General features: G+C 51.0%; 9 protein-coding genes across 9 annotated transcripts; 4 read left to right on the forward strand and 5 right to left on the reverse strand.

The window, feature by feature from the left end:
• Positions 1 to 857: 857 nt before the first annotated feature.
• BDR25DRAFT_214574 (major component of the proteasome) lies at positions 858 to 6,346 on the reverse strand (the record flags this gene model as incomplete). Its single annotated transcript, XM_033684800.1, has 5 exons — positions 858 to 2,547; positions 2,604 to 5,210; positions 5,274 to 5,963; positions 6,031 to 6,074; positions 6,179 to 6,346. The coding sequence occupies 5 exons, from the start codon at positions 6,344 to 6,346 to the stop codon at positions 858 to 860; spliced, it is 5,199 nt and encodes a 1,732-aa protein (XP_033551624.1).
• Positions 6,347 to 6,709: 363 nt separating this feature from the next.
• On the forward strand, positions 6,710 to 8,997 carry BDR25DRAFT_280337 (uncharacterized protein). Its single transcript, XM_033687803.1, has 2 exons — positions 6,710 to 7,622; positions 7,674 to 8,997. The coding sequence occupies exons 1-2, from the start codon at positions 7,151 to 7,153 to the stop codon at positions 8,759 to 8,761; spliced, it is 1,560 nt and encodes a 519-aa protein (XP_033551625.1). The 5' UTR covers positions 6,710 to 7,150; the 3' UTR covers positions 8,762 to 8,997.
• A 290-nt stretch (positions 8,998 to 9,287) lies between these two features.
• BDR25DRAFT_112050 (PLP-dependent transferase) lies at positions 9,288 to 12,250 on the forward strand. Its single transcript, XM_033683587.1, has one exon. The coding sequence runs from the start codon at positions 9,788 to 9,790 to the stop codon at positions 12,140 to 12,142; it is 2,355 nt and encodes a 784-aa protein (XP_033551626.1). The 5' UTR covers positions 9,288 to 9,787; the 3' UTR covers positions 12,143 to 12,250.
• BDR25DRAFT_112051 (uncharacterized protein) lies at positions 12,251 to 13,207 on the reverse strand. The gene has a single exon (XM_033683588.1). The coding sequence runs from the start codon at positions 12,952 to 12,954 to the stop codon at positions 12,358 to 12,360; it is 597 nt and encodes a 198-aa protein (XP_033551627.1). The 5' UTR covers positions 12,955 to 13,207; the 3' UTR covers positions 12,251 to 12,357.
• On the forward strand, positions 13,208 to 14,485 carry BDR25DRAFT_112052 (uncharacterized protein). Its single transcript, XM_033683589.1, has one exon. The coding sequence runs from the start codon at positions 13,461 to 13,463 to the stop codon at positions 14,214 to 14,216; it is 756 nt and encodes a 251-aa protein (XP_033551628.1). The 5' UTR covers positions 13,208 to 13,460; the 3' UTR covers positions 14,217 to 14,485.
• Positions 14,486 to 16,767: 2,282 nt separating this feature from the next.
• BDR25DRAFT_112060 (uncharacterized protein) lies at positions 16,768 to 17,322 on the reverse strand. Its single transcript, XM_033683590.1, has one exon. It carries the CDS (start codon positions 17,139 to 17,141, stop codon positions 16,836 to 16,838), a length of 306 nt encoding a protein of 101 aa, XP_033551629.1. The 5' UTR covers positions 17,142 to 17,322; the 3' UTR covers positions 16,768 to 16,835.
• On the reverse strand, positions 17,323 to 18,403 carry BDR25DRAFT_112063 (uncharacterized protein). Its single transcript, XM_033683591.1, has 2 exons — positions 18,379 to 18,403; positions 17,323 to 18,331 (listed from the first exon to the last, which is right to left on the reverse strand). The coding sequence occupies exon 2, from the start codon at positions 18,149 to 18,151 to the stop codon at positions 17,504 to 17,506; it is 648 nt and encodes a 215-aa protein (XP_033551630.1). The 5' UTR covers positions 18,152 to 18,331; positions 18,379 to 18,403; the 3' UTR covers positions 17,323 to 17,503.
• Positions 18,404 to 19,745: 1,342 nt separating this feature from the next.
• Positions 19,746 to 19,904, forward strand: BDR25DRAFT_184733 (uncharacterized protein; the record flags this gene model as incomplete). Its single annotated transcript, XM_033684242.1, has 1 exon — positions 19,746 to 19,904. A coding segment is annotated over one exon (159 nt), but the record flags the coding sequence as incomplete, so codon positions are not given.
• A 173-nt stretch (positions 19,905 to 20,077) lies between these two features.
• Positions 20,078 to 21,045, reverse strand: BDR25DRAFT_384177 (putative O-methyltransferase; the record flags this gene model as incomplete). The annotated part of the gene is made up of 3 exons (XM_033697855.1): positions 20,078 to 20,119; positions 20,170 to 20,733; positions 20,791 to 21,045. 3 exons carry the CDS (start codon positions 21,043 to 21,045, stop codon positions 20,078 to 20,080), a joined length of 861 nt encoding a protein of 286 aa, XP_033551632.1.
• Positions 21,046 to 21,505: the final 460 nt, after the last annotated feature.

Below are 21,505 nucleotides of genomic sequence, written 5' to 3' on the forward strand. Positions count from 1 at the left end.
GAACCGTTTTCTCTGAACGACAGTGGCCTTGATGTATGATATCTTGGCAAGATTGGCAATGGAATTGGTTTGGAAAGGGAGCTTAGGATCTATTCACAAAATGCGAGGAACCCTCGATGGGTTATAAGGCCCTCCTTTGCGTTGGTCTCAGCCTTGTGAACTACACGCTCCTGGCACGCGGTATGGTAAAATTGGAAGAAAACTTGACCACGAAACCTGCCAATAGGGGTATGCGCGCACCTCCACACGCACAATATAGATCACAGAGCCCCAATCTCAACCATATAGTCAGTCATTCATTCTATACCACCCTAACAAACTAGTCTAATCTCACACTACTGACCCTTCTCCCCGCAACCCTCCTCCTAATCACCCCGTCCCATCTTCCCCAAAACATCTCTAACACTCTTACTCCGCTCTTTCCCCTCAAACTCCGGTCCCACCTTCTCAACCATCCATGCACAATCCTTGACCTTGCTAACGGACACGAGTGCCTCTGCCCTCTTGACTCGCATCGCCTCAGGAAGGCCCTCGAAGCTGGTGTCGAATAAAAGCTTCTCGAAAGCCTCTCTAATCCCCAGGTTACTGAGGTCCGTTTCTCTAGGGATGTGGTCGAACAAAGAGGCTAGATATGTGAAGGCTGTGAGATGCGTGGTTTTGTCGTGGGTGTTGGTTGTGCGGGCGACGAGAGGTAGGGTTGTGGTGAGGCGGGATGAGAGGCCTGAAGGGGATAGTAGCGTAGTGTTGGGAGCCGAGAGGAGGGCTATGATGCTGGATTGGAGGGTCTTTTCCTTGCTATTTTTTCTTGTCAGTACAGTTCGATTCAGGAGTATGCAGGGGAGCAGGAGATGGAGGGCTTACAGAGTAGCATCCTTCAACCCCTCTCCGCCATCAACATCCATCTTGTCCGTCACCCCTCCTTCTTCCCCTAGACCCAACACTTCGTCCAGCACATCCCCAACAATCTGTTCCACCAGCCCACTCAATTCTAGATCCGTCCTCGCAATACACACTTTTCCAAGCGCCTCCAGCGCGTACGGTCTGTAAGACTTATTCTGTCTCTTAGCCTCGCGAATTGCAACATTCTCAATCTGCTTCGCTACTTTCCCATCTGCGCCCCACAGCATTCTTCCCCTCTCCACAAACCTCACAAAAGCCTCGAGAACAATTTCTTTGCCTTCCCATGTTTTTCCTCCCACGGCTTTATCCAGTGTTGGCCACACAATCTCCGCATTCGCCTTGTTGAGCTCGTCGCTCCCGGAAGTGATGGATATGATGGTAGCTGCAACGGCTTTCGCGGCCGTGTGTTTGAGGTTCCATTTCTGGCTCTCAAGATACTTGTTCGCTAGTGCTAAGATTTCATTCAGATAGAGGAGGACTGCACGACTACCGGCAACATTGTCCGACCAAGTGTTTTCAAAGAGTTTCTTAACATCGGCATGACTGTCGTGCTGGGCGAGGAAAATAAACGGAAGCAGGGAGGAAGATAAGGAGGTGAAGCGGTCTGCTGCGTTCTTGGAAATGGAGAGAACGATATCGCCGGCTGCGAGAGGTCCCCTGTCATCTTCAGACTCAAAGTACAATTTCTGGCAGAAGGCAATGGTGGCGAGGAGTTGCTTGTCTGAGGCAAGTCTAGCAACATATCCTGCTGCAGCGGCGTACGAGGATGACACTGTGTCGTTTCGATCGAGGACGTGTTTATGAATAAGTTTGAGGAAGGCGTCGGCGTATGGCCTGAATAGGAAATTATGCCTCGTGCTCAAAGTCACTAGAATCCTCGAACACCCGACTTTGCTCGGCAATCCCACTGCATTCTTCATCGCGGCCTCAATCCTAGGGATTAACTTTCCCATGGTTTCCATGTCCGCAAGGTCAAGGCAGCGTTCGATGGACTCGGTGAGTGGGGAGGAACGTACGCTTTGCAGGCGCAGGTCGTCGATTTTTTGTGTGGTAAGATTGTACTTGGAAGCATTGAGATGGATGTAATTAACTGCTTCGGGTTCGAGAGAAGAAAGGAGGCCAAGGAGGCGTTCAACAAGCTCGGGGATGTGCGGGCTTAGAGTTTTTGAATTACTCTTTTTGACAATTTGGAGAAGTGTGTGGAGGGCGAACATGCGTACTTCTTCAGCGCTTGATTCTAGACCCGACGTAGAGAGCAGGAAAGGAAGAACACGCTCCAGCATTGCACCAGCATTCTTGAGGGAAGAATCTCCCGCCTCAAGCGATCGCGTAAGAATACCAGTGAGGACGCGGGCTAGGGATGCCGCCGCGGCGCGGACCGATTCTTTGATATCATCGAGGACCTTGAAGCACTTATCCCATATTTGACCAAGGTATTTCTCATACTTGTCAAGATTGCGACCTTGAACCAGGTCGGCGATCGCGGCACAAGATGCTTGACGAACACGCCATTCTTTCGTGAGGATACTGATTAGAAGATCGTCCATGATGGCATCAAAGTGTGTGCCAATAGTGGTAGAAGAATCTTTGACTAAGGCGTTCCAGATGTCGTTCATTGAGCGCTGAACGTTAGGATTGGGATCAAATCTGGATTGGGATTAGTAATATTCTACCAAAAGTCCTTTAGGTGAACTATGACTTACCTATAGCGATACAGCTTCGGATACAGTTTCGGATTTTCGGCGAGATACCCATCTACACTTGAGTCCGAGAAAATGTTGCTAAGCCCAAAACGCCCAAAAGCCGCACGACTCGACCAGATAGAATTGTTTGAAGCCAGCGACATGAAGCGGTAAACCAGACTTGAATCTCCTACTTCGGATGCCAGACTAAGAATGTCTTTGTATGTCGTGACAGAACCATCTCCCGTCGGCAAAGCACCAGGCTCGAAAAGTTGGGTGTCCTCGGTGACCGTGCCAGACATCTTGGACTTATTATCTGAGAATGAGCTTACAAGGTCTCGAACCAGGCCATCTTTCAGTTGACGGTCGCCTCTCTCGTAGACAAGACCTAGACCTCTAGAAGCTGCCTCCTGGACGACCTCGTCTCGGTCTGAGAGACACAGTTTGAAGGCGTTCTGGCATTGTGGAAGGTAGTTCTGCATCTCCGGCTTATGTCCACAGTACTGGAGCAGACAGAGCAGCCAAATTACTGAGGCCTTTTTTAGAGAGGGTTTGGTTTGGCGGCAACCTTTGAGGGTCTTCTCTAGGACCGCAGAAAGAGTTTTCTCGCGTTTCGGCCCAGAAGGGGTTAATGCGCTTGAGTCCCATGGATCGCGTTGTTGATCTGGATGTTCAACATCAAGTTCCGTTGTCAATGCTGTGGAATCCCAACCACAAGCAAAGCAGCTCAGAGCCTCGCCGACCGAGAATTGAACTTCGGACTGACGCACTTCGTGTAGTTCGTATAGTTTATCCCTAATGTATGCGTAATCCGTATTTTCTTCTTCGCTAGCTTCGGTTGTAATCATAGACAAGTGTCCAAGAGCAAGAACAGCGCTCGTAGTACCTGTCTTTGCGGATTCGAATATTTGCTGAGTTATATCCTGGAATTTGGAGTGTCGAGCAAGAGATGAAGGGCTGATGACCAGGAAAAGACTCAGTTGGTCGATGCACGTGAACGCTGCTCCTTTTAGAGTTAGATCTCTGGAACTCTGAAGAATATCGACCAGACACTCTAGCAGTCGATATATAGGATGTGTGTCTGAGAGTTCCGCGGGCTTTCTCCACTGGAGTCTGCTGAAAAAGTACCCGAGCGCAATAATGGCACCACTGATCTGATTGATCTCACCACCGACAGCCGTCTTCCATCCGTTCAACTTGTTAAAGAACAGCGTCTGCGATTCGGAAACCAGCCTCTCGTCGCAAGTACCGCCGGAAGCGAGAATACCATAAACGTGAGCGGCAGCGGCTCGTCGAGCCGGATTGTTAGACAGTATCGAAGGCTCTAAAGCGCGGAAGTCTGGGATCAACCTCGCTCGCAACAATACGTTCTCTCCACACAAAGAGCACAACTGGACTAGTACAGTCCCGATGTCACCCACATCACCTATTTCTTCTCGAGTAAGTTGTTCGAAGGCGGCTCGTAGAATAATCGCCAGGGATTGGGAGTGACGATCATCAGCGGTGTATGCGCGGAATGCTTGACGAGGTCGCAGGTCTGTTGACATGAGTGTATCCAACTTCCTTCCCCAGTCTTCCGAAACTTCATCCTGGATCTGTCTCTCCACAAGTGCAGAGTGCATCGCAATCTGACAACAGAAGGCGATCACGATTGGTAAGGCGTCGGCGTATTGTTGGCGGAAGTGCTGAAGTCGCGCAACAGCGTCATCTTGCTCGTCTATATCCATATCGTCCTCGCCTGCCCCAGGTTGCCCGAAAATAAAGTGAACAAGTTTATCGAAATCGGGGAATGACATCGGTTCTTGATGCGAACCGGGGCCGGGAAAGGAGTTCAACATTTTATACCAGTATGGGTCCAAGCCTTTCTTCCCCTCTTCAAAGACTTCGTGTCTCTCTTTGCTGCCTCCGCTAACCGCGAGAAGATCTATCCACCTCCCTAGAACGTCGTCGTACGGGAGACAACGGTTGGCGAAACGAGTAGCGACATATCGAGTGCTTCGAGAGAATTTCATGCCCTCGGTCTTCTCCAGGTTATCTAAATTCTCTGATGTCGCATACTTCAAGAGAATATGCCGGAAATTCCAGTGAACCGAGGAATTGGATGACTTAGTAAATGCCCCAAGGACAGAAGAGAGAGCTTCTTCGATGCTGACCGCGACATCGCGGCCGGACACATCATCTCTCAAGGACCGGAATAACCAATTTAAGAGGCTAAGGGAAGGCTCTAATAAAACTTTCTCTGGCGCAGCCTTTGCCAACAGCCCAATGGTTTCGTATCCATATCCACGAATCTCAAGGTCTTGACCTTTGTCAGGGCTTGGCCAGCCTTGATCCTCAATGAAGCTTTTTAGATTTCCCACAAGACTCTCTCCCATTGACGAAAGATCACTTGTGGAACCACGGCGAGCAACAAAGTTTACAAGGGTGAAGATGGCGGATCGAAATTTTGACGCTTCTCTGCCTGCAGTAGTCTGATTTCCTTGGAGCTGCTCGGTAGATAACAGACCCTCTTCAACAACTCTGGATATTTGCCTTGGGTATCTTGTGCAGGTGACCGATTTAGACAGTACATTGAGGATTCGGATTCGAAGTGGCACTTTGACAGGGAGGGGTCCGTCTGATGCGTCTCTGCTTCTAGTTAGTTTACATCGCTTAGAGAGTTTGTTAATGGAACAGAAAGAAGCTACTTACGACCCGAAATAGAGACCTAGCAGGGTCTCAACAAACGTTGAGTCTTCCACATCTTTGCTTAGCATAGCACGTTTCAAAACGTCTTCCCCAATATCTGAAACTTGTGAATTGGTGTCGGCAGATGCGAAGAGTGCCGGCAGGAACTTCTCCTCATCAGAGAACATGCCACTCGCAAGAAATCTAGCAACTAAGGTTTTGGATTCAGTCAAACTTAAACCTGCATCCCCACTTGGATCCCAAGCATCAGGTTTTCCTTGTAAAGTGAGGAACTTGTAGTCGTCAGTTGATAGACCAGGGGATCTTGGAAAAAGACCGAATTCGCCACCGCTTTTCCGTGGCACACTTAGTAAGAGCAGTTTGCCAAACCATTGGGAGAGAAAGCCAGCATCCTCATCGTCCAGCCCAAGCATTGATCGAAGTTCTTCGTCCTCTTTGCTTCCTCGTAAAGGAAGCTTGAAGTGGGTAAGAAGGCGTAATGTGAGGTGAAATATTTGAGACGCATGTTGGGCGGATTTAGAAAAGTCGGCCGCAATTCCGTGGATGAGGGTCGGCAGCAGCTCGAGTCTGTCGGTAACTGGAATCCGAGAGATACCTTGCTGAACGTAAAGGATGTCAAAGTGGCGTATCAGAGGAACATTGATGTTATCCTTGAATTGTTTAAGGAGAGCAGGAACTGGAAGCTTGATCTCTCTAAGAAAGGAGTCAGTTGTAATTTTCTTTCAAGACCATCAGGGAGATATATCGGAAGCGGGCATACTGTGGCTTGATTCGGGTGTTAATATGTTGGCAAATAGATATGACCTAGAGAGAAGGAACCGCCATTAGCGGCGTAATTGGGAACGATAGAACACAAATGTAGACCTGGAGGCATTGGAGGCCGAATAAATGCTATTCAAAATCCTTACCTTATTTCTCACGGCTACACTTTCAGAGCCAAGCTTGAGCAGAAGGGGGGCTAGATAAAGCTTCAGAAGATCCTCTAGCCTTTTGTCTGAGTCTGCAAGGGCTATGCGCATTTCAACCTTGCCGACGAGCGCAAGCTCCCTAGCCTCTGGGCTCGACACAGAGGCCATGACTGGCCCCAAGAAGAATGGTGGACTGGGAAAGGATGTTTAAAGAGCTGCTGGGTTGTCGGGGATATTTAAGCCATCTGTGCCACAGGCAGCCGCCAATGGCGTGGCGTGGGGCTGGTAGATGAAGAGGAGGGAGTGGATGCTGAGAAATCGGAACGTCGGACAAGCAGAGGAAATGCTGATACATCTGCTTCTGTCCAATCGCCACGCCTATGCATACTCACCATTCACCAGCCAGTCAGCAGGGATTCGCGGTGGGCCAAACGCGACGTCGGGATCGGGAAAACATCTTCGGCGGTGAAGCACAGGCCACAAGCTGGTGACGCAAGGCACTGGGAAGGTTCAACTGCCTCGAGCAACCATCACTCAGACAAACGACGCCTTTCGATAAGATTCTATCTACGTTGGCTTGTTGCCTGCTACCTCTACCTTGTTCGTGAGGCGCCCTCAATCCTCCGACGTCTTATACCTAGTAACCTACTCCCTCGTTGCCAGCATATCTTGACCGGAATTTCATACACAACGCCCGATCCAGCCACCTCCACGGCCTCGTGCAACTCAACAGCAACAACACGCAACCACTCGTAATACTCTCACGGTCTAATACCTCTCAATCGTCACTTGTTCCGACCCAGCAGGCGGTGCCGTCACCTTCCCGAGCAATCACGCACTTTTACCCCATCGGCGACACGTACATGAGTCGATAAAGTGCCCCGCGAACATTTTTGCTCCCAACTTCTTAGTAGCGCACACCTCTTCACAGCACAAACCTCCACTCGAGAACCGCAACAACCGTTGCCCGCCATGGAGGAGGAGACGATCCTCAACTTCGTCAGCATCACGTCGTGTGATCCCGATAAGGCGGCCCAGTATCTGCGCCTAACGGACAACAACATCGAACAGGCTATCCAGCTCTACTTCGACAGTCCAAACCTGGACTTCGGGACCACTGCCACCCCGGCACCAGCAGCACCCCCGAGCAACACAGCGCAGAATCCGATATCCATTGATTCGGATGAGGAGATGTCCGACTTCGACCCCGTTGGTGCCGCCTCTAGCACCCCGCCAGCACGTCTATCGAACATAGAAGACGATGAGGCTATGGCGCGTCGGTTACAGGAGGAGATGTATGGTGGTATGGATCCGGAGGCGGGAGTACGAGCGCCGATGGCCCGGACAACAGAGACCCTGGTCGGACCTGGCTCGAACTGGGGTTCGCGAGACGACGACATTGATGCGCTGGTGCAAGAGCAGCTCGCTCGGCGAAGAGCCCCTGGTAGCTATTATATAACCCCCAAATAGTACCACAACTAACAGACGAATGTAGGACGACCTGGCATCTTCAACCAACAACGCACGAATCACACATCAGTGTGGGAAAATAATGGCGATACGAGTGCCCGACAACGTGAGCTAGCGACTGCAACAGGAGGCGCGTCCGAAATCTCCTCAAAGTCCAGCATGCTGGCAGAGATGTATCGACCGCCTTTCGAGATCATGTTTCAGCAATCCTGGGACAAGGCACGAGATGAGGGCAAGGAAAATGAGAAGTGGATTATCGTGAACATCCAGGACCCGGCCATTTTTGACTGCCAAATCCTCAACCGAGACATCTGGAAGAACCCAGAGATCAAGGCTACTGTCAAAGAGAGCTTTGTCTTCATGCAATATGCCAAGGATGATCCTCGGGGCCAGCAATACGTCAATTATTACTTCCATGCTCGGGATAGCCAAGATGCGTACCCCCATATCGCTATCGTAGACCCTCGCACGGGAGAGCAGGTGAAGGTCTGGTCCGGTCCACCAGTCCCCCAACCCATGGAATTTCACGCCCAGCTTCACGAGTTCCTTGACCGCTACAGCCTAAAAGCAAATGCCAAGAATCCTGTGGCTCAACGGAAGGCCGAAAGGAAGAAGGTTGACGTCGACCGAATGACCGAGGAGGAGCAGCTAGAGATGGCCCTGCAAAAGAGTCTGGAAAACAGCAAAGGACCTAAGGATGACGATCCTGATGCGCTAACGAAAGAACCCGAGTCATCTGGCAAAGGCAAGGCCAAGGCGGAAGGAGAGACAATGGATACAGCTAATCCCACGAGCAACGGTTCCGCAAGCTCGCCTTTTTCTCAGATCTCAGCGTCAAATCCCCATGTCGAGCCACCGAACGGCCCCAACACTACCCGTATCCAGTTCCGATCATCAGACGGAAAGAGGGTTGTCCGTAGATTCAACAGCTCTGATCCTGTCAGGAGGCTATATGAGTGGCTCAAGGCAACTCCGTGGGAGGGCAAAGAAGGAGCAGAGTTTGATCTCTTCTTTGTTACCGGTGGATCTAAAAATCTCATCGAGTTCCTTGATTCCACCATCGAGGAAGCAGGATTGAAGAACGTAACGTTGAACGTGGAATTTACTGAGTAAGAACTCTTCAATCGGCATCCGCACGGCGTTCAGGATGGTATATGAGGCCGGTGACTGGTGGGAATGTTTAATGGGATCGGATACATACAAGGGGGTCGGCATCGATGTTAGTCATCGAAGAGGGGAAGGCTTTGTGGCAGTCCAGGTGGCTTTAGACTATCCTACTACATACCCGTGCATTTGACCAGGCTGGTGTATCATACAGGCATGCACTCTTTTGAATTCTTAGAGTTACGTCAACTACTCAACTCAACATGGCTAATATGTCGCACGTGTGCTAACCATAGCATTATAGCTTCATATAAGCCCAAGTCCATTCCCTCTTTTCCCTAGGCCTACTCAATTTCTACAGTGTAAGATAAAGCAAGATCTGAATGTATTTACTCTTGATTTACCTCTCCTTGTAGCTCGGAAGTGTTATCATGATGGCCAGCCCCATTCGGGTAAGCGTTCGCCTGATTGGTCTGTGCGCCCCATGACTCTTGGTTTGTCATTTGACGAAGTGGAGCAAACATCAGTACAGGTCAATCGCCACCCTCCAAGGAATAAGGCATCTCTACAAACAAGATTATTGCCGACCCTCAAGCAATCGGCCGGAAACTGATGGCTTGGATCGGCGGTCCCCTTGATGCACGTCTCATTTTGCGGCTATCGGAGCTCACCGCATCATTTTGAGCTCCACCGATTCGCCATCCCCCACTTTTGCTAACTTCAGGCTTACGTTCGGATGGTACGCTTCATCCCGCCTTTTCTAGCTTCTTAAAGGAGTGTGGGTAGGTGGGGTATTTGGGACGTAGCATTGCTGCTTTGTATTCTCTAGAGATAGCACCATGGAGGAAGACGACTGCATCAGCTACGACAAAGCTGTCGAGGAGCTTCGGGGGAGAGAGTATCCTATGCTTCGAGGGAAGCATTCGCATGAGCTTTGCCAAAATACAGTGCTAACTCCTTCCAGGCACAACGTACCTCGATCATGCTGGGACCACTCTTTACGCGAAATCTACCATCGAACGCTTCTCAGACGACATGATCTCCAACCTATACGGCAACCCACACTCTGCCTCTAACTCTTCGCAATTGACCACGAAGAGGATTGAAGATATCAGGCTGAAGCTGCTGAAGCTGTTTAATGCTGATCCAGAGCACTTTGATGTCGTCTTTGTTGCCAACGCCACGGCGGGTATCAAACTTGTTATGGAAGCATTTAAGGACCAAGAGAAGGGATTTTGGTATGGATACCACCGAGACTCACATACTAGTGTGATTGGGGTACGTGAGACGGCAGCACAACATCGCTGTTTCACTTCAGACGCCGAAGTGCGCCAATGGGCAAACGAATTGGACAATGAGCCCAGACTCCCAGGACTATTCGCATACCCAGCTCAATCCAACATGAACGGACGCCGCCTGCCTCTGGACTGGTCACGCCGCATTCGTTCTAACAAACAAGGGGCGGTGTACACTTTGTTGGATGCCGCCGCACTTGTTTCTACTTCGCCCTTAGACCTTGGTGAACCCAAAAACGCGCCTGACTTCACGGTCCTCAGCCTGTACAAGATGTTTGGCTTCCCAGATCTTGGTGCGTTGATTGTCCTAAAGGAGTCGAGTAAGATACTTGACACTCGACGTTACTTCGGTGGTGGCACCGTGGAAATGGTCGTCTGCTTGAAAGAACAATGGCATGCGAAGAAGTCAGAGACGCTACATGAGCGATTTGAGGATGGGACTTTACCCATCCATAGCATCATGGCTTTGGATACAGCTATGAGTGTGCACCGGGATCTTTTTGGCTCACTCGCCCGAATCTCAAAGCATACCGCCTTCCTCGCCACAAGGCTGTACGAAGACTTGTTTTCTCTACGGCATAGCAATGGAATCGCTGTCTGTAAGATATACAAGGAACCAACATCGGCATATGGAGACACTCGGACGCAGGGTCCAATCATCGCTTTCAACCTTCGCAACCATCTCGGCGGTTGGGTCCGTAACGCAGAGGTTGAAAAACTTGCCGCAATCAAAAACTTCCAATTACGAACAGGAGGGCTTTGCAACCCAGGCGGCGTGGCGTCTTCCCTCGGTTTGGCGCCGTGGGAGATGAAAGAGAATTTTTCGGCCGGGCAACGCTGTGGGAGTGATAACGATATCATTTGTGCGAAGCCCACAGGAATGATCAGAGTCAGTCTCGGCGCAATGAGTACACTGAAAGATGTCTGCTCATTCGTTGACTTTCTTCGGGAATTCTTCGTGCATGATCGCCCACTATCAGCTACGCCGCCAGTGACGACTCCATGCACAGAGCCACCAACACAAAGCTTATTTCATGTGGAGAGTATTTCGGTATATCCCATCAAGAGCTGTGCCGCATGGAGCGTGCCGCCCGGCGAGCCATGGGAGGTCCGTAGAGAAGGCCTTGCTTGGGACCGTGAGTGGTGTCTTGTTCATCAAGGCACAGGCACAGCGCTGAGCCAGAAGCGCTATCCAAAAATGGCACTCATTCGGCCAGTCATTGACTTAGAGAAAGGTCTCTTACGCATACAATTGTCAGGTTCCTTGCGAAATGTCGTGTCGACCCCCGAAATCACTGTTCCTCTCTCAGCTGACCCGCTACTGTTTTCTGATAAGGCAATGTACAAGGATACAACGACCAAAGTTTGTGGGGACTCCATAAGCACAAAAACGTACAGGTCAGGAGGAGTATCGGCATTCTTCACTCAAGCCCTTGGAGTGGCTTGTCATCTCGCCCGCTTCCCAGCCGTCGGTAACGGGAGAGGTCCAGTGACTTCGTCCAGACATGCGAAAGCTCATTTACAAAAATACCAAAAGGCGGGCGGCATGCACCTACCCGGCGCTTTCCCAGATACGAGGTTGCTGGCGCCAGGCTGTGGCGTGTCGAAGCCGATTCTTTTGTCAAATGAGAGCCCCATTCTTATTATTTCGAGATCCAGCCTCAACCGTCTTAATGAGCTGATCAAAGCTGAGGGCGGCAAGGCGGCGCAAGCGGAGGTCTTTAGAGCGAACATTGTCGTTGCAGAGAACCTCGATTGTCCACCCGGGGCGGAACAGCCCTATACTGAAGATGATTGGCGGTATCTCCAGATCGGTCAGCAGTATTTCGAGATGCTGGGTCCGTGCCGCCGATGCCAAATGGTCTGCGTGGACCAGTACACGGCAGAGCGGAATCAAGAACCCTTTGTCACCCTATCCAAGACTCGTCGGTTTGACGGGAGAGTCTACTTTGGCGAGCATACCGCTCACGTACCCGCGAACGATGGAGGATCACTACTAGCCCAAAACCCTACAATTACCGTTGGTGACACTGTGCATCCGTTCCCGGAAGAGGAAGCGGAGGAAGCCTTACGTTTACAATCTCTCGTGAGTTGAAAGCGTCTATGCATTTCCGTTTCAAGTTGTCCACTGTTCTATCAGAACGTTTCTAAACATAGCTGCACCTCAACTTCAGCAGTGGCTTGCATGCTAGAACTCGTCTCGTTCCCGTACCTCAAAGAAAATCTCCGCGTGGCATCAGATAGCATGCAGCTCCGCGTTGCAATTGGTCCTCCCTAGGGCCGCAGTGCGACACTTCTAGCGGAGGCAAGTCACGACGCAGATGGGTTGAAGCAGAACAACGCCTCATCCGGCGAAGGCTTCTTGGGCATGCACTGGACGGGAAGGTTGAGGTGGTAAGCGCTCGCAATTTGGGGTTTCAACGAAGGAGCCGTCAGTCTCGCGTTGGCCTGTGAAGATGAATTAAGCAGCCATCTTCGCACAGCCTCCGTACGGACAAGGGCCCAAGCGCTGGTGTGGTGAGGCGCGCGCCCACCTGACGAACCACAGAATGCTGGAGCAGCCGGCCAACGGGTGGTCCCTCGACGGTTTGAACGGCATGGAGATGGAAGCGCGCGAGAAGGTCCAGCAGCTAGAAAGAATACACAGCGGCTGCAAGCAACATAAAATGCCCGAGTGTTCCCACGAGACCAGAAGGATACTGCACAGGCGTCCTCGACACCGTCGTCCAGTTTCTGCATCAGTTCATCAGCCGTTCCCTTCTTTTGTTCTCTCACACGTCTCGTCAGCTGTTTCAGATTCTCTCGTACTGTTCCATCACTGCAGCGTGCCGGCCTGACGTCCTTGCTCAGTGCTCGGCTCGAGTGTCTGGTCGAAGCCTCCCGCACAGCGACGCCCGTATCAAACATCCCGAACGACGCGTAGCCAATCACGCGGCTTTCAGCGAGGCCCAAGGAGTGCGTGCTGCAAGGGCATCAAACAAATCACACAGGTGGTTTCGATCTCTGGCTGGCAGCCAATTGTGCGAGTAGTGTTGCGGCGCTTGGAGCTTCGGCCGCTCATTCGCTCGCGCCTGTTTTGCATTGGAGCGAGCCACCACCATCAGGCCCCGGCCCCGCCCCGACTCTTTGACGCTTGCTGGAGGCCTGTACGCGCCCACGTAAAAATAGCAGACGAGCCACCATCCATCATCGCATCCCCCGACCCAACAGGCGGCCACCACCAACAAACCGCCGCGTTGAGCTAACCACAACACACCGAAGAAGAACACAAAAGGTACCTGCCTGCCCGCCTCGCACCCTCCTCACCCTTCCACTGTCCCCGTGGAAGCCGGCAACGCAGCCCACCCTCGTTCACCAGCGTCGACAAGTATCCCGAGTCTTTCGTTCACAGCACGGCATACCACCAGCTCGCCATGGCCACGACCGAGTCCAAGCCGGCGCTGTCGGCCCTCAAGACTCCCCTCTCTGCCACCTATCCGTCCGAGTTGAGGTCGCCAATGATCCACTCCGCTGCCACCCCAACTTTCATCAAGCGGGAAGATGCTCTGAAGACGCCCATCACCCCGCCGACTGCTTACCTCGACTTCCTCAAGACGCTGTCGCCAGTCCTCATGAGCCCAATGGCCACCGGAACCAGCTCCAAGTTTGTCTTCGAGGGCAACCGGCCAGTCTCCACTGCATCCATGGCTTCTGTGACATCATCTGCCTCCAGCGCCTCCTTCACCTCAACATCTGCTCCCAAGGACAACACCTCGCCAACTTCGCCCGCCTCTTCAAGAGCGAGCAGTTGCTGCAATTGCGAGCACTCGAAGCAGGAGCCACCCAAATCTGCCCCTCCTACCAAGGTTGACACCGTCACCATTCCTCCGCCTTCACCATTCACAAGGCCTCAGTCTGCTCGCACTCCCCGCCTCTACATTCCGCAATCTCCATACTCACCAGCAACTGTGCGGTCACCTATGAGTGCGCACTCTGTATCATCACCTTACTCGGCAGTCTCTCCAAAAACGTGGGATCTGGACAAGAAGACTGGCCGGACACGGCGCGTTAGTGTCCGAGAAGTTGTCACTCGAACAGTGACGTACAGCAGCACCCCAGTCGATACTCAAGCACCGACATTCCCACAGATCGACCCCGCGCCGCGAGGCAAGCGTAGAAAGATTGAGTAGCAAACTCAATCCCCGTTTCTTGCCATTCTATTTTTGTTAGATACCTCGAGCAAGTGTGGTTACGCAGCCACCAGTCCAGTGTCCTTGGTACGACTTCACGACCGGAACACCTGATTTGGCTTCCCAACTGGAGCCATACATAGAGCGGCTGCTTTGCTTGCCACTCCACAAACCCGATGGCCTATTCATCCTGTCCTGCAATCTCGTTGCGTATCATCTTGTTCGACAGCTGGACGCTTCTACCCGAACTATCAATAATCTTCGGGTCCAGGCGACTCGACCGTACCGCACTCTATTACATCTATTGACCCTTACTCTATCTATTTCATCATCCATATCCCAGATCGGAGGCGGTCCTTTGTTAGCTATTCTTACTACTTCACGTCATCACTTATACATATTTCTTATGTATTACTTGTCTTAGAGGAACGACTCGTATGTCCATGTTCACTCACGAATACCACATTTATTTGGAGGCGAAAAATTCTTTGAGTCTATGGGTTATCTTTCTGTCGGGTTACCTTTTTCTGCGGATACCTACTCTTGATACGGTGCGCCGGCGCTTCGAGGGAGGACTGCTTTCTTCTTTTGGATTGAACAGGGCGGAGTCCAGTGAGGAAAATATATCCTCTTAGTTTTCCTTTTTCTTATTGGATGGCGAGGCAAGACACAGGTGGGGTCTGCGACTGGGAATGGCGCAGAGGGAAGGCGAGAGCCGGAGCGAAGAAGGAATGAGGGGCCTGTTGGTGGCATGCATGGTTGCCTCTTGTCGGTGCGAAAGCAACCCGAGACGGCTGACTGGTTATGATAGTTAGGACATATATTCATGATCTGATCATCTATACTTCAAAATCGTTCGTTCAAGCATCGTAATGTTTCGGTAACTTGATGAATAACCCCCGCCATAGCACCCAGAGTAAGGCGTCGTTTCCGGATCAACGATCTAGCAGCGGACGCCCTCTCACTCGCCTTCCATTATCCCTAGTGCCGAAAAAGTGACTTTCCAGAGCTATAGCAGAAAGCAAAGGCGTACGTAACGAATATGACGCCAGCGTCACCAATTCGCCTGTTAGAATCCTCCTGAGTCTTCTTTTTCTCGCCATCGAGATGAGACTAAAATGGCTATTTCATAAGCTTCTAATCACTAACCTTCCAATCCAACTTCGGAAAATCGCATTTGCCACCAACAATAACACAACCCATCCCTCTCCTCTATCACATCCTAGTAACCCCTCCCAACACGCTCCCAATAAAACCCACCACAGCCATTGCCTCCCAAACTCCTCTCTGCCTCACACTGACCAAACCTGACCGGTCGAGAAACTCGAACCAAGCCGAATCCCAGTAACTTGTAACCTCAACCGTCTCCCGCCCTTGGCACAGCCAATCAGACTGCTTTAAGCGGGTTCTACAGGGATGGGGGAGGGGCCATGGTGGGCGGATCCGAGCCTATGGTTAAGCGCCCGGGATCGCACGCGCACGACAGGTCACAGGCTGCAGAGGCCAGAGAGTGCGAGGGCAGAGGTGGGGGTGTTTTATTGGATGGTGGGGTCGGGCGCTTGTGAGGCTCTGAGGATGGTCGAGGACGAGGAGTGCCTTTTGCGGGAGAGGTTGGTTTGAGTTGGTGTAGAACCCACGAGGAAGATCGAGATTCGGTGGGGAGAGGCTATCGTATCTCTGCTCTCGTGCGAGATGTGATATCTGCCCAGACCAGACGTTGATGTGGGTGGATGAGGATGCTGTGGCTTTTTGTTATCACGTGCATGACACGGATCAGCGTCAACCTGCAAAACTGCTTTTGCCAATGAGATCCCTGGATCGCGACTGCTTGACAGGCTTGTCACACACCTGCACACATATTTCGCAGGGTTAGAGAAGGGCACTGTTTGTTGCCTTCCCTCCCGCTGGAACGTTTGTACACGTACGCGGACAAAGAGGTACCTTGGTATGTACATGTACATAGGCTTCGTACATGCGTTGCGATATTAAACAGCAACAACATGCATGGGTTTTCATATCTTACCTCTCAGCAAATGGACACTCGCCCTAGCAAAGTACAAATCCAGCACCAGCACCAGCACCAGCAGTTACCTTCTGTGCTAGCAGCCCGTAAAAGTATTGAATAGGTCCCGTGCACGCCGATCCCTCCAACCCCGGCCCCATTCCATCGTGCACGCTAGGAAACTCTCGGAATGGTGGACAAGCTTGTCGCGGAGATTAAATTGCGCTTTCTCTCGCTTGTTTGACACCTTGATAGGGAACAAGCTAGAACGTTTGAGGTGTTAGGAAGAAGTTTGATGCGGCAAAGCGTGAAGTTAGATGGTTGGATTGGAGTAGATATGCAGGTTGGTGCACACCGCCGGCTACAGACACGCGGACCGTTTTTTGCCCTTTGGATGGAGTACAAACAGATGTACAAGGGTCTGAAGAGGGAAACTGTGTTGCAGGTTGCAGATGGGAGAGCACTGTATCTTGTCACCTAACGTGGAACATGACAGGGGTTTTCCTTTAGGACAGAAAAATGCAGCGTATTGATATTCTCCCTGATCTCAGGAAGACGTTAACAGATAGATCCAGCCCTAGTCCGAGGTCATATTCCACGTTGTGTGACAGCATGCTCTATAGTACGGATTTCTCCGTCGTGAATAATGTTGCGGGGAATCCAATCCTCGAAAGGTCAGCGATATACCAAAGGACCCCAGGAGTGACCAATAGTGGTGCCAAGCGGGAGGGGATTGAAGTGATCCAGATTCGACACAAGCCTCGAAAAGAGGCCCACCGTCGATTGCATCGTGTGATCTGAACAACATTTGGTGTCGGCTGTGCACCGGCCGTTCTCCAGCCATGGCCCAGACAAACCGCATGGATCCCGTGCAGGTGACCTGGGTGAACTCCTCGAGGCGAGCCGGAACTGTGCCTCATCATCCTAGTTTCTGTAACGGGGACATAGATGAATGGTCACGGAAAGCCCCGTGAGCTGGTGGTGTTGTGTTCAACTGCTCGTTGGTTGGTCTACCCCATCCGACATATCTTGTGTGCATTTCTGACCCTCTCTTTCACTCCCATCCCGAATCCGAATCTGCACTTCTGCATCATCCACCTCCCGATTTATTCGACCACAAGAAACAGGCTGTTGGAGCAGCAGAGAAGCAAGCCTCATCCACGTGGCACGAACAAAGCTCATTCTTCACTCTCTCTCCTTTCAAACTCCTCCAACCCATGCCCAGCTGTCTTTTGAACCACGTATACAGAGTCCCCACATCATAGCCGCATGCATCACCCACTCCTCAATCAAAATGCATGTCTGTATCGTGATTGCTATTATGCTCACTCCACCTCTTGCCCCTATCCTTCCAAGAAGCTTTCTGTTTTACCCTCACGCCACCAGAGCGCTTCTTCTCCAAGTCTCGGTGTATGACTTCGACATGCCAATCTCTAGGCCAGGGCCGTTGAGCGAGTTCACAGACAAAGGCGACAGAGCGGTGATGGCCCAGCGCACAATTACAGCCGACTCGGAGGAGTACCTCATTCGTTGATCGTCGAGCATCTTCAGTGTCAGAGTGTTCCTCATTCAAATGTGTCGCTTCTTGGTTTGACGGCGTGGTTATCTGCGCCTGCGCCTGTGCCTGTGTCTGCGTCTGTGCCTCTGCCTCTTCCTCGCCGCCTATACCCTGGCTCTTGGCTGTAATTTCTGCAATCATGGTGTCCATCCTTATGCGGATGTCTTTTTCAACTAGCTCCAACTTTTGCGAGAATTTCGGCTCGGAGAGTAGGTGCTCACGTATCCGCTTTGAACGGCCGTCACTCGTATCGCGTAGGGCTTTGGGAGGGTTTGGAATGCTGCGGATGTCGTATTTGAGGTCTGGCGCCGGATTGAGAGGTGGGTTACGGCCATGCGAGTAGATAACAAGGACGGGCCGGATAGGAACAGACATTTCGAAGCGACTGTGCTGAGATGAAAGGTTGAGGAAGTTGAAGAAGTTGAAAAAGTTGAAAAGCTTGGTTCTAGCTGGAAATGTGGATTAGGACGGTGATTGAATGTTCACACTTAAGTCATCAGAAGATGTGCGGCACACGATCGATAAATCGCACCCAGATTCAAATTCCCCTTAAAACTAGACAAATACTCAGCGAGGCATAACTTGAGAGGATGACTACACACAGAGACAAAGAGAATCTTATTGCTGATCGAATGGTGGTTGAAGGGAAATGTCCACTCTCGGAATCTTCCGCGCATCGCCGATCCGGCTCACATCCACCTTCACGAACCTCCAAAACATGTGAATATCTCATATTTCATCCGTTTGCATCTATTTAAGCTCTGGAAGTAGCACTCGCCAATACTTGTGTGAATTCCCCGCTTCCACGAATCGTAATTTAAATTTTACGGCTGCTATTGTCCTCCAGCGCCGCATATGCTGTGGCGATGTGATGGTGTCGTCAGCCTTGATGTCTTTATCTGTCCTGGTTGGGAATAAAATGTCAAAGGAAGTGGCATTATAAGTATTCTGCCGAAGTTCGCTGTAGGAATTACTGGTAGGTTAGGGAGTGGCTCAATCTTCGTTCGGTCTACATTCTCTCTGATTCCACGTTTCGACGTCTGCGTTTGCTTCTCTCTTATAGTCTCGAATCAGATATAGTTGGATCCTCCAAGCACAATGAGCACCAATTTCTCCGAATCATCCCCTCCTCCCTCCCTAGACCAAGATCTGTACAAAGAAAAGAATCAGAACCGACCCGGGGGCCTGCAATCCAATTGCACCTATTCTCCGCAATGCAGATTCCCAGCTCCCTTCCACCCTCCCATCTCTCGCTCCACAGCCCCACCCTCCAGCCCTTCCTCTCGCTGCGGGTCCCCTTTCTTCGAGGTATCTCGTTCGGGAAGTCCGCTGTCAACCACGGCATTGAGCCCCGTCTCAAGAATTGCCAGCCCACCCCTGAAGTTCAAGGAGCCTCCTACATCGGTGGTCCCTGTGCCAGCCCCAGAGATACGATTGTCGGACTTCGTAGCCGAAGATGCAGAGGCCGCCGCTTTAATCTACGAGCGCGCCTTCTCCACCGACGGCCTCCACCTTACCATGTTTCCATCTACCCCAGACCGATCTGAAGAACGCCAATGGCGTGCTCGGCTCTACCAGCGCGGGTTGCAGCTCCTAGGAAACCACTTGCATGTTGTGAAAGCAGAAGACCAAGCCACAAGCCAGATAGTCGGGATCGCGGGTTATTTCGGTCCCGGCGGATTCCAATGGACTGTCCTTGAGGAGATGGCGCAGAGTCCTGAGCACATCGACGAATTCCCTCAGAACTACAACCGCAAGGCACATGAATCCGCTCTAGCTATCATCAAAGAGAAAAGAAAGGGCGTGTTGAAAGGGAACTATAATGTCTGGGGTATGCCACTTTTCCCTCCCCCCCTTCCTTGCTCAGACAAACCCTCTCCTTAGATCAGACCAGGGTAAAGAGGAAGGTGTGTATATAGACTAACAATTAATATCCTGACCCACAGAACTCAGCCAAGCATTCGTCGACCCATCCTACCAACGCAAAGGCGTCGGCAGAATGCTTTTACAATGGGGTATCAAGCAAGCTGATGAAGAAGGCTTGCCACTCTATATAGAAGGCACACTGGCAGGGAAATTGCTGTACGAACAACTTGGCTTCACGGTTGTGGCTGAAACCGAGCTTGAGGAGATATTCCAGGATGGGAGGCCGTATAAGTATTACTTCATGGTAAGGCTGCCAGGTGGGAGGACAGGGCCATAACAGAGCCATAATGAAAAGCATGGTCGGATTCAACGCATAAATCCTAAGAGAAAAAAAGGTCAGGGGATGCAACTATTAATATTCGTTGTCTACCTATATTATTTCTCCTCTCCAACACATTTGGTAATTTCAACTCCATCCTAGAATCTTACTCAGTGAAATTTTCAGGGGGGAACTTGAAAAGGCTTACTGGTACGCCCGTAGGCTCGAAACTATTAAATAGAGTACTCTCATACACTAAATTCGGGTTTCCTTTGCTTGTACTGAATTTACTCTCTCCAAACCGCTTCTCGTACATCTTAACGTTCTTCTCCGGAAACCTCTCATCAACGCCACCCTTCTCAACTTCTTGAGCCTTTTCTCTCTTCTCCTTAACACTGCTCCTCACGTACTCCAGATACGGAGGGTTCCCTGGTTTAATTACATTATCGGCCGCGAGGACCGACCCCACTGTTACCAAACCCAACTCTTCGCAAAGCTTCAAGTCGGTAGTATACGCAGGTTTATAATGGTCAAGAAACATGAGGTCGATATGCTTAAGGTCACCGGAATCGTACAGACGTTGAATAGATGTATCGCTCGAGCCTACAACTACTTTGACGGTATCCGAAAGGCCTGCTAGATCGACGAGAGACGTGATTACAGCAGCGAACTCGGGGTTGCGTTCGAGACTGTAGTATTGCTGCCCGCCCGCTCTGCGAACGGCATCGCCAAAAAGAATGCAGGAGTAGCCGACGTAGCCACCCAGTTCAACCTGTTGTGGTAAGTCTGAAGGCATTGAAGGTGAACAACAGTATGGAAGAAATATTACCATGACTTTAGGTTTTACTTCTGCTATTAGGTTGGCGACAATACGTCCCTTGTCCTCTCCCACATTCATCAGGTACTTCTTCGTCCTCCCAAACTCGTCAATGGCCGCGAGTACATTTGTGGGTGATCCCCGAATGCTATCAAGGGTTGGATGGGAATACATGAAATGGAGGAGTTCAATCTCGCGGCCATCATCGAAGAAACCGGTTCCTCCTTCTTGAGGTGCGTATGCTTTCGCTTTCTCGAAGCTTAGCATCTTAGGTTTTAGGGAGGAGTTTTCTGCGCGTGCTTCTAAGGGGTGCTCAATAACCTTTCAGGTATTAGCGTATAGTTGACGTACAGAACAATGAGATCTAATGCTGAATTATGCAATCACACAAAGGGCTTCTCTAACTAAGTGAAGACGTAAGTCAGGTTTTGGGAGAATGAATTCGAAAGTACTTGAACTAATATCTCCTTGCCGTTCTAGCGGTGCGACTGAAGTGTTATAAAAGCTAGACATGAAGGACCGTCTAGCTGCGACATGCGCCATAGAAATCCCCTTAGGGAACCCGGAGATGGAGAGGTATTGTGGTGAAGGGAGTAGCGAGAGGGAGAGCGAAGTGTAGGATTGACGTTAAGTCTGGATACAGATGTCACCATGACTAACTACGAAACGTCCTCCGGAATTTCTTTTCACAAAACCGTACTCGAACTCGCAAGGAATGGAGAAGTAT

This window comes from Lindgomyces ingoldianus (genome assembly GCF_010093535.1).
Source record: "Lindgomyces ingoldianus strain ATCC 200398 unplaced genomic scaffold BDR25scaffold_6, whole genome shotgun sequence".
In the NCBI taxonomy this organism is placed as follows: Eukaryota; Fungi; Ascomycota; class Dothideomycetes; order Pleosporales; family Lindgomycetaceae; genus Lindgomyces; species Lindgomyces ingoldianus.

Excerpts from the sequence above, each read along its gene's own strand:
- BDR25DRAFT_280337 (XM_033687803.1), top strand. The coding sequence starts at position 7,151 with ATGGAGGAGGAGACGATCCTCAACTTCGTCAGCATCACGTCGTGTGAT. Across the intron at positions 7,623-7,673 it reads CGCTCGGCGAAGAGCCCCTG|GACGACCTGGCATCTTCAAC; the intron begins GTAGCTATTATA and ends AGACGAATGTAG.
- BDR25DRAFT_112063 (XM_033683591.1), bottom strand. The coding sequence starts at position 18,151 with ATGTCTGTTCCTATCCGGCCCGTCCTTGTTATCTACTCGCATGGCCGT.
- BDR25DRAFT_112052 (XM_033683589.1), top strand. The coding sequence starts at position 13,461 with ATGGCCACGACCGAGTCCAAGCCGGCGCTGTCGGCCCTCAAGACTCCC.
- BDR25DRAFT_112051 (XM_033683588.1), bottom strand. The coding sequence starts at position 12,954 with ATGTTTGATACGGGCGTCGCTGTGCGGGAGGCTTCGACCAGACACTCG.
- BDR25DRAFT_112060 (XM_033683590.1), bottom strand. The coding sequence starts at position 17,141 with ATGATGAGGCACAGTTCCGGCTCGCCTCGAGGAGTTCACCCAGGTCAC.
- BDR25DRAFT_112050 (XM_033683587.1), top strand. The coding sequence starts at position 9,788 with ATGATCTCCAACCTATACGGCAACCCACACTCTGCCTCTAACTCTTCG.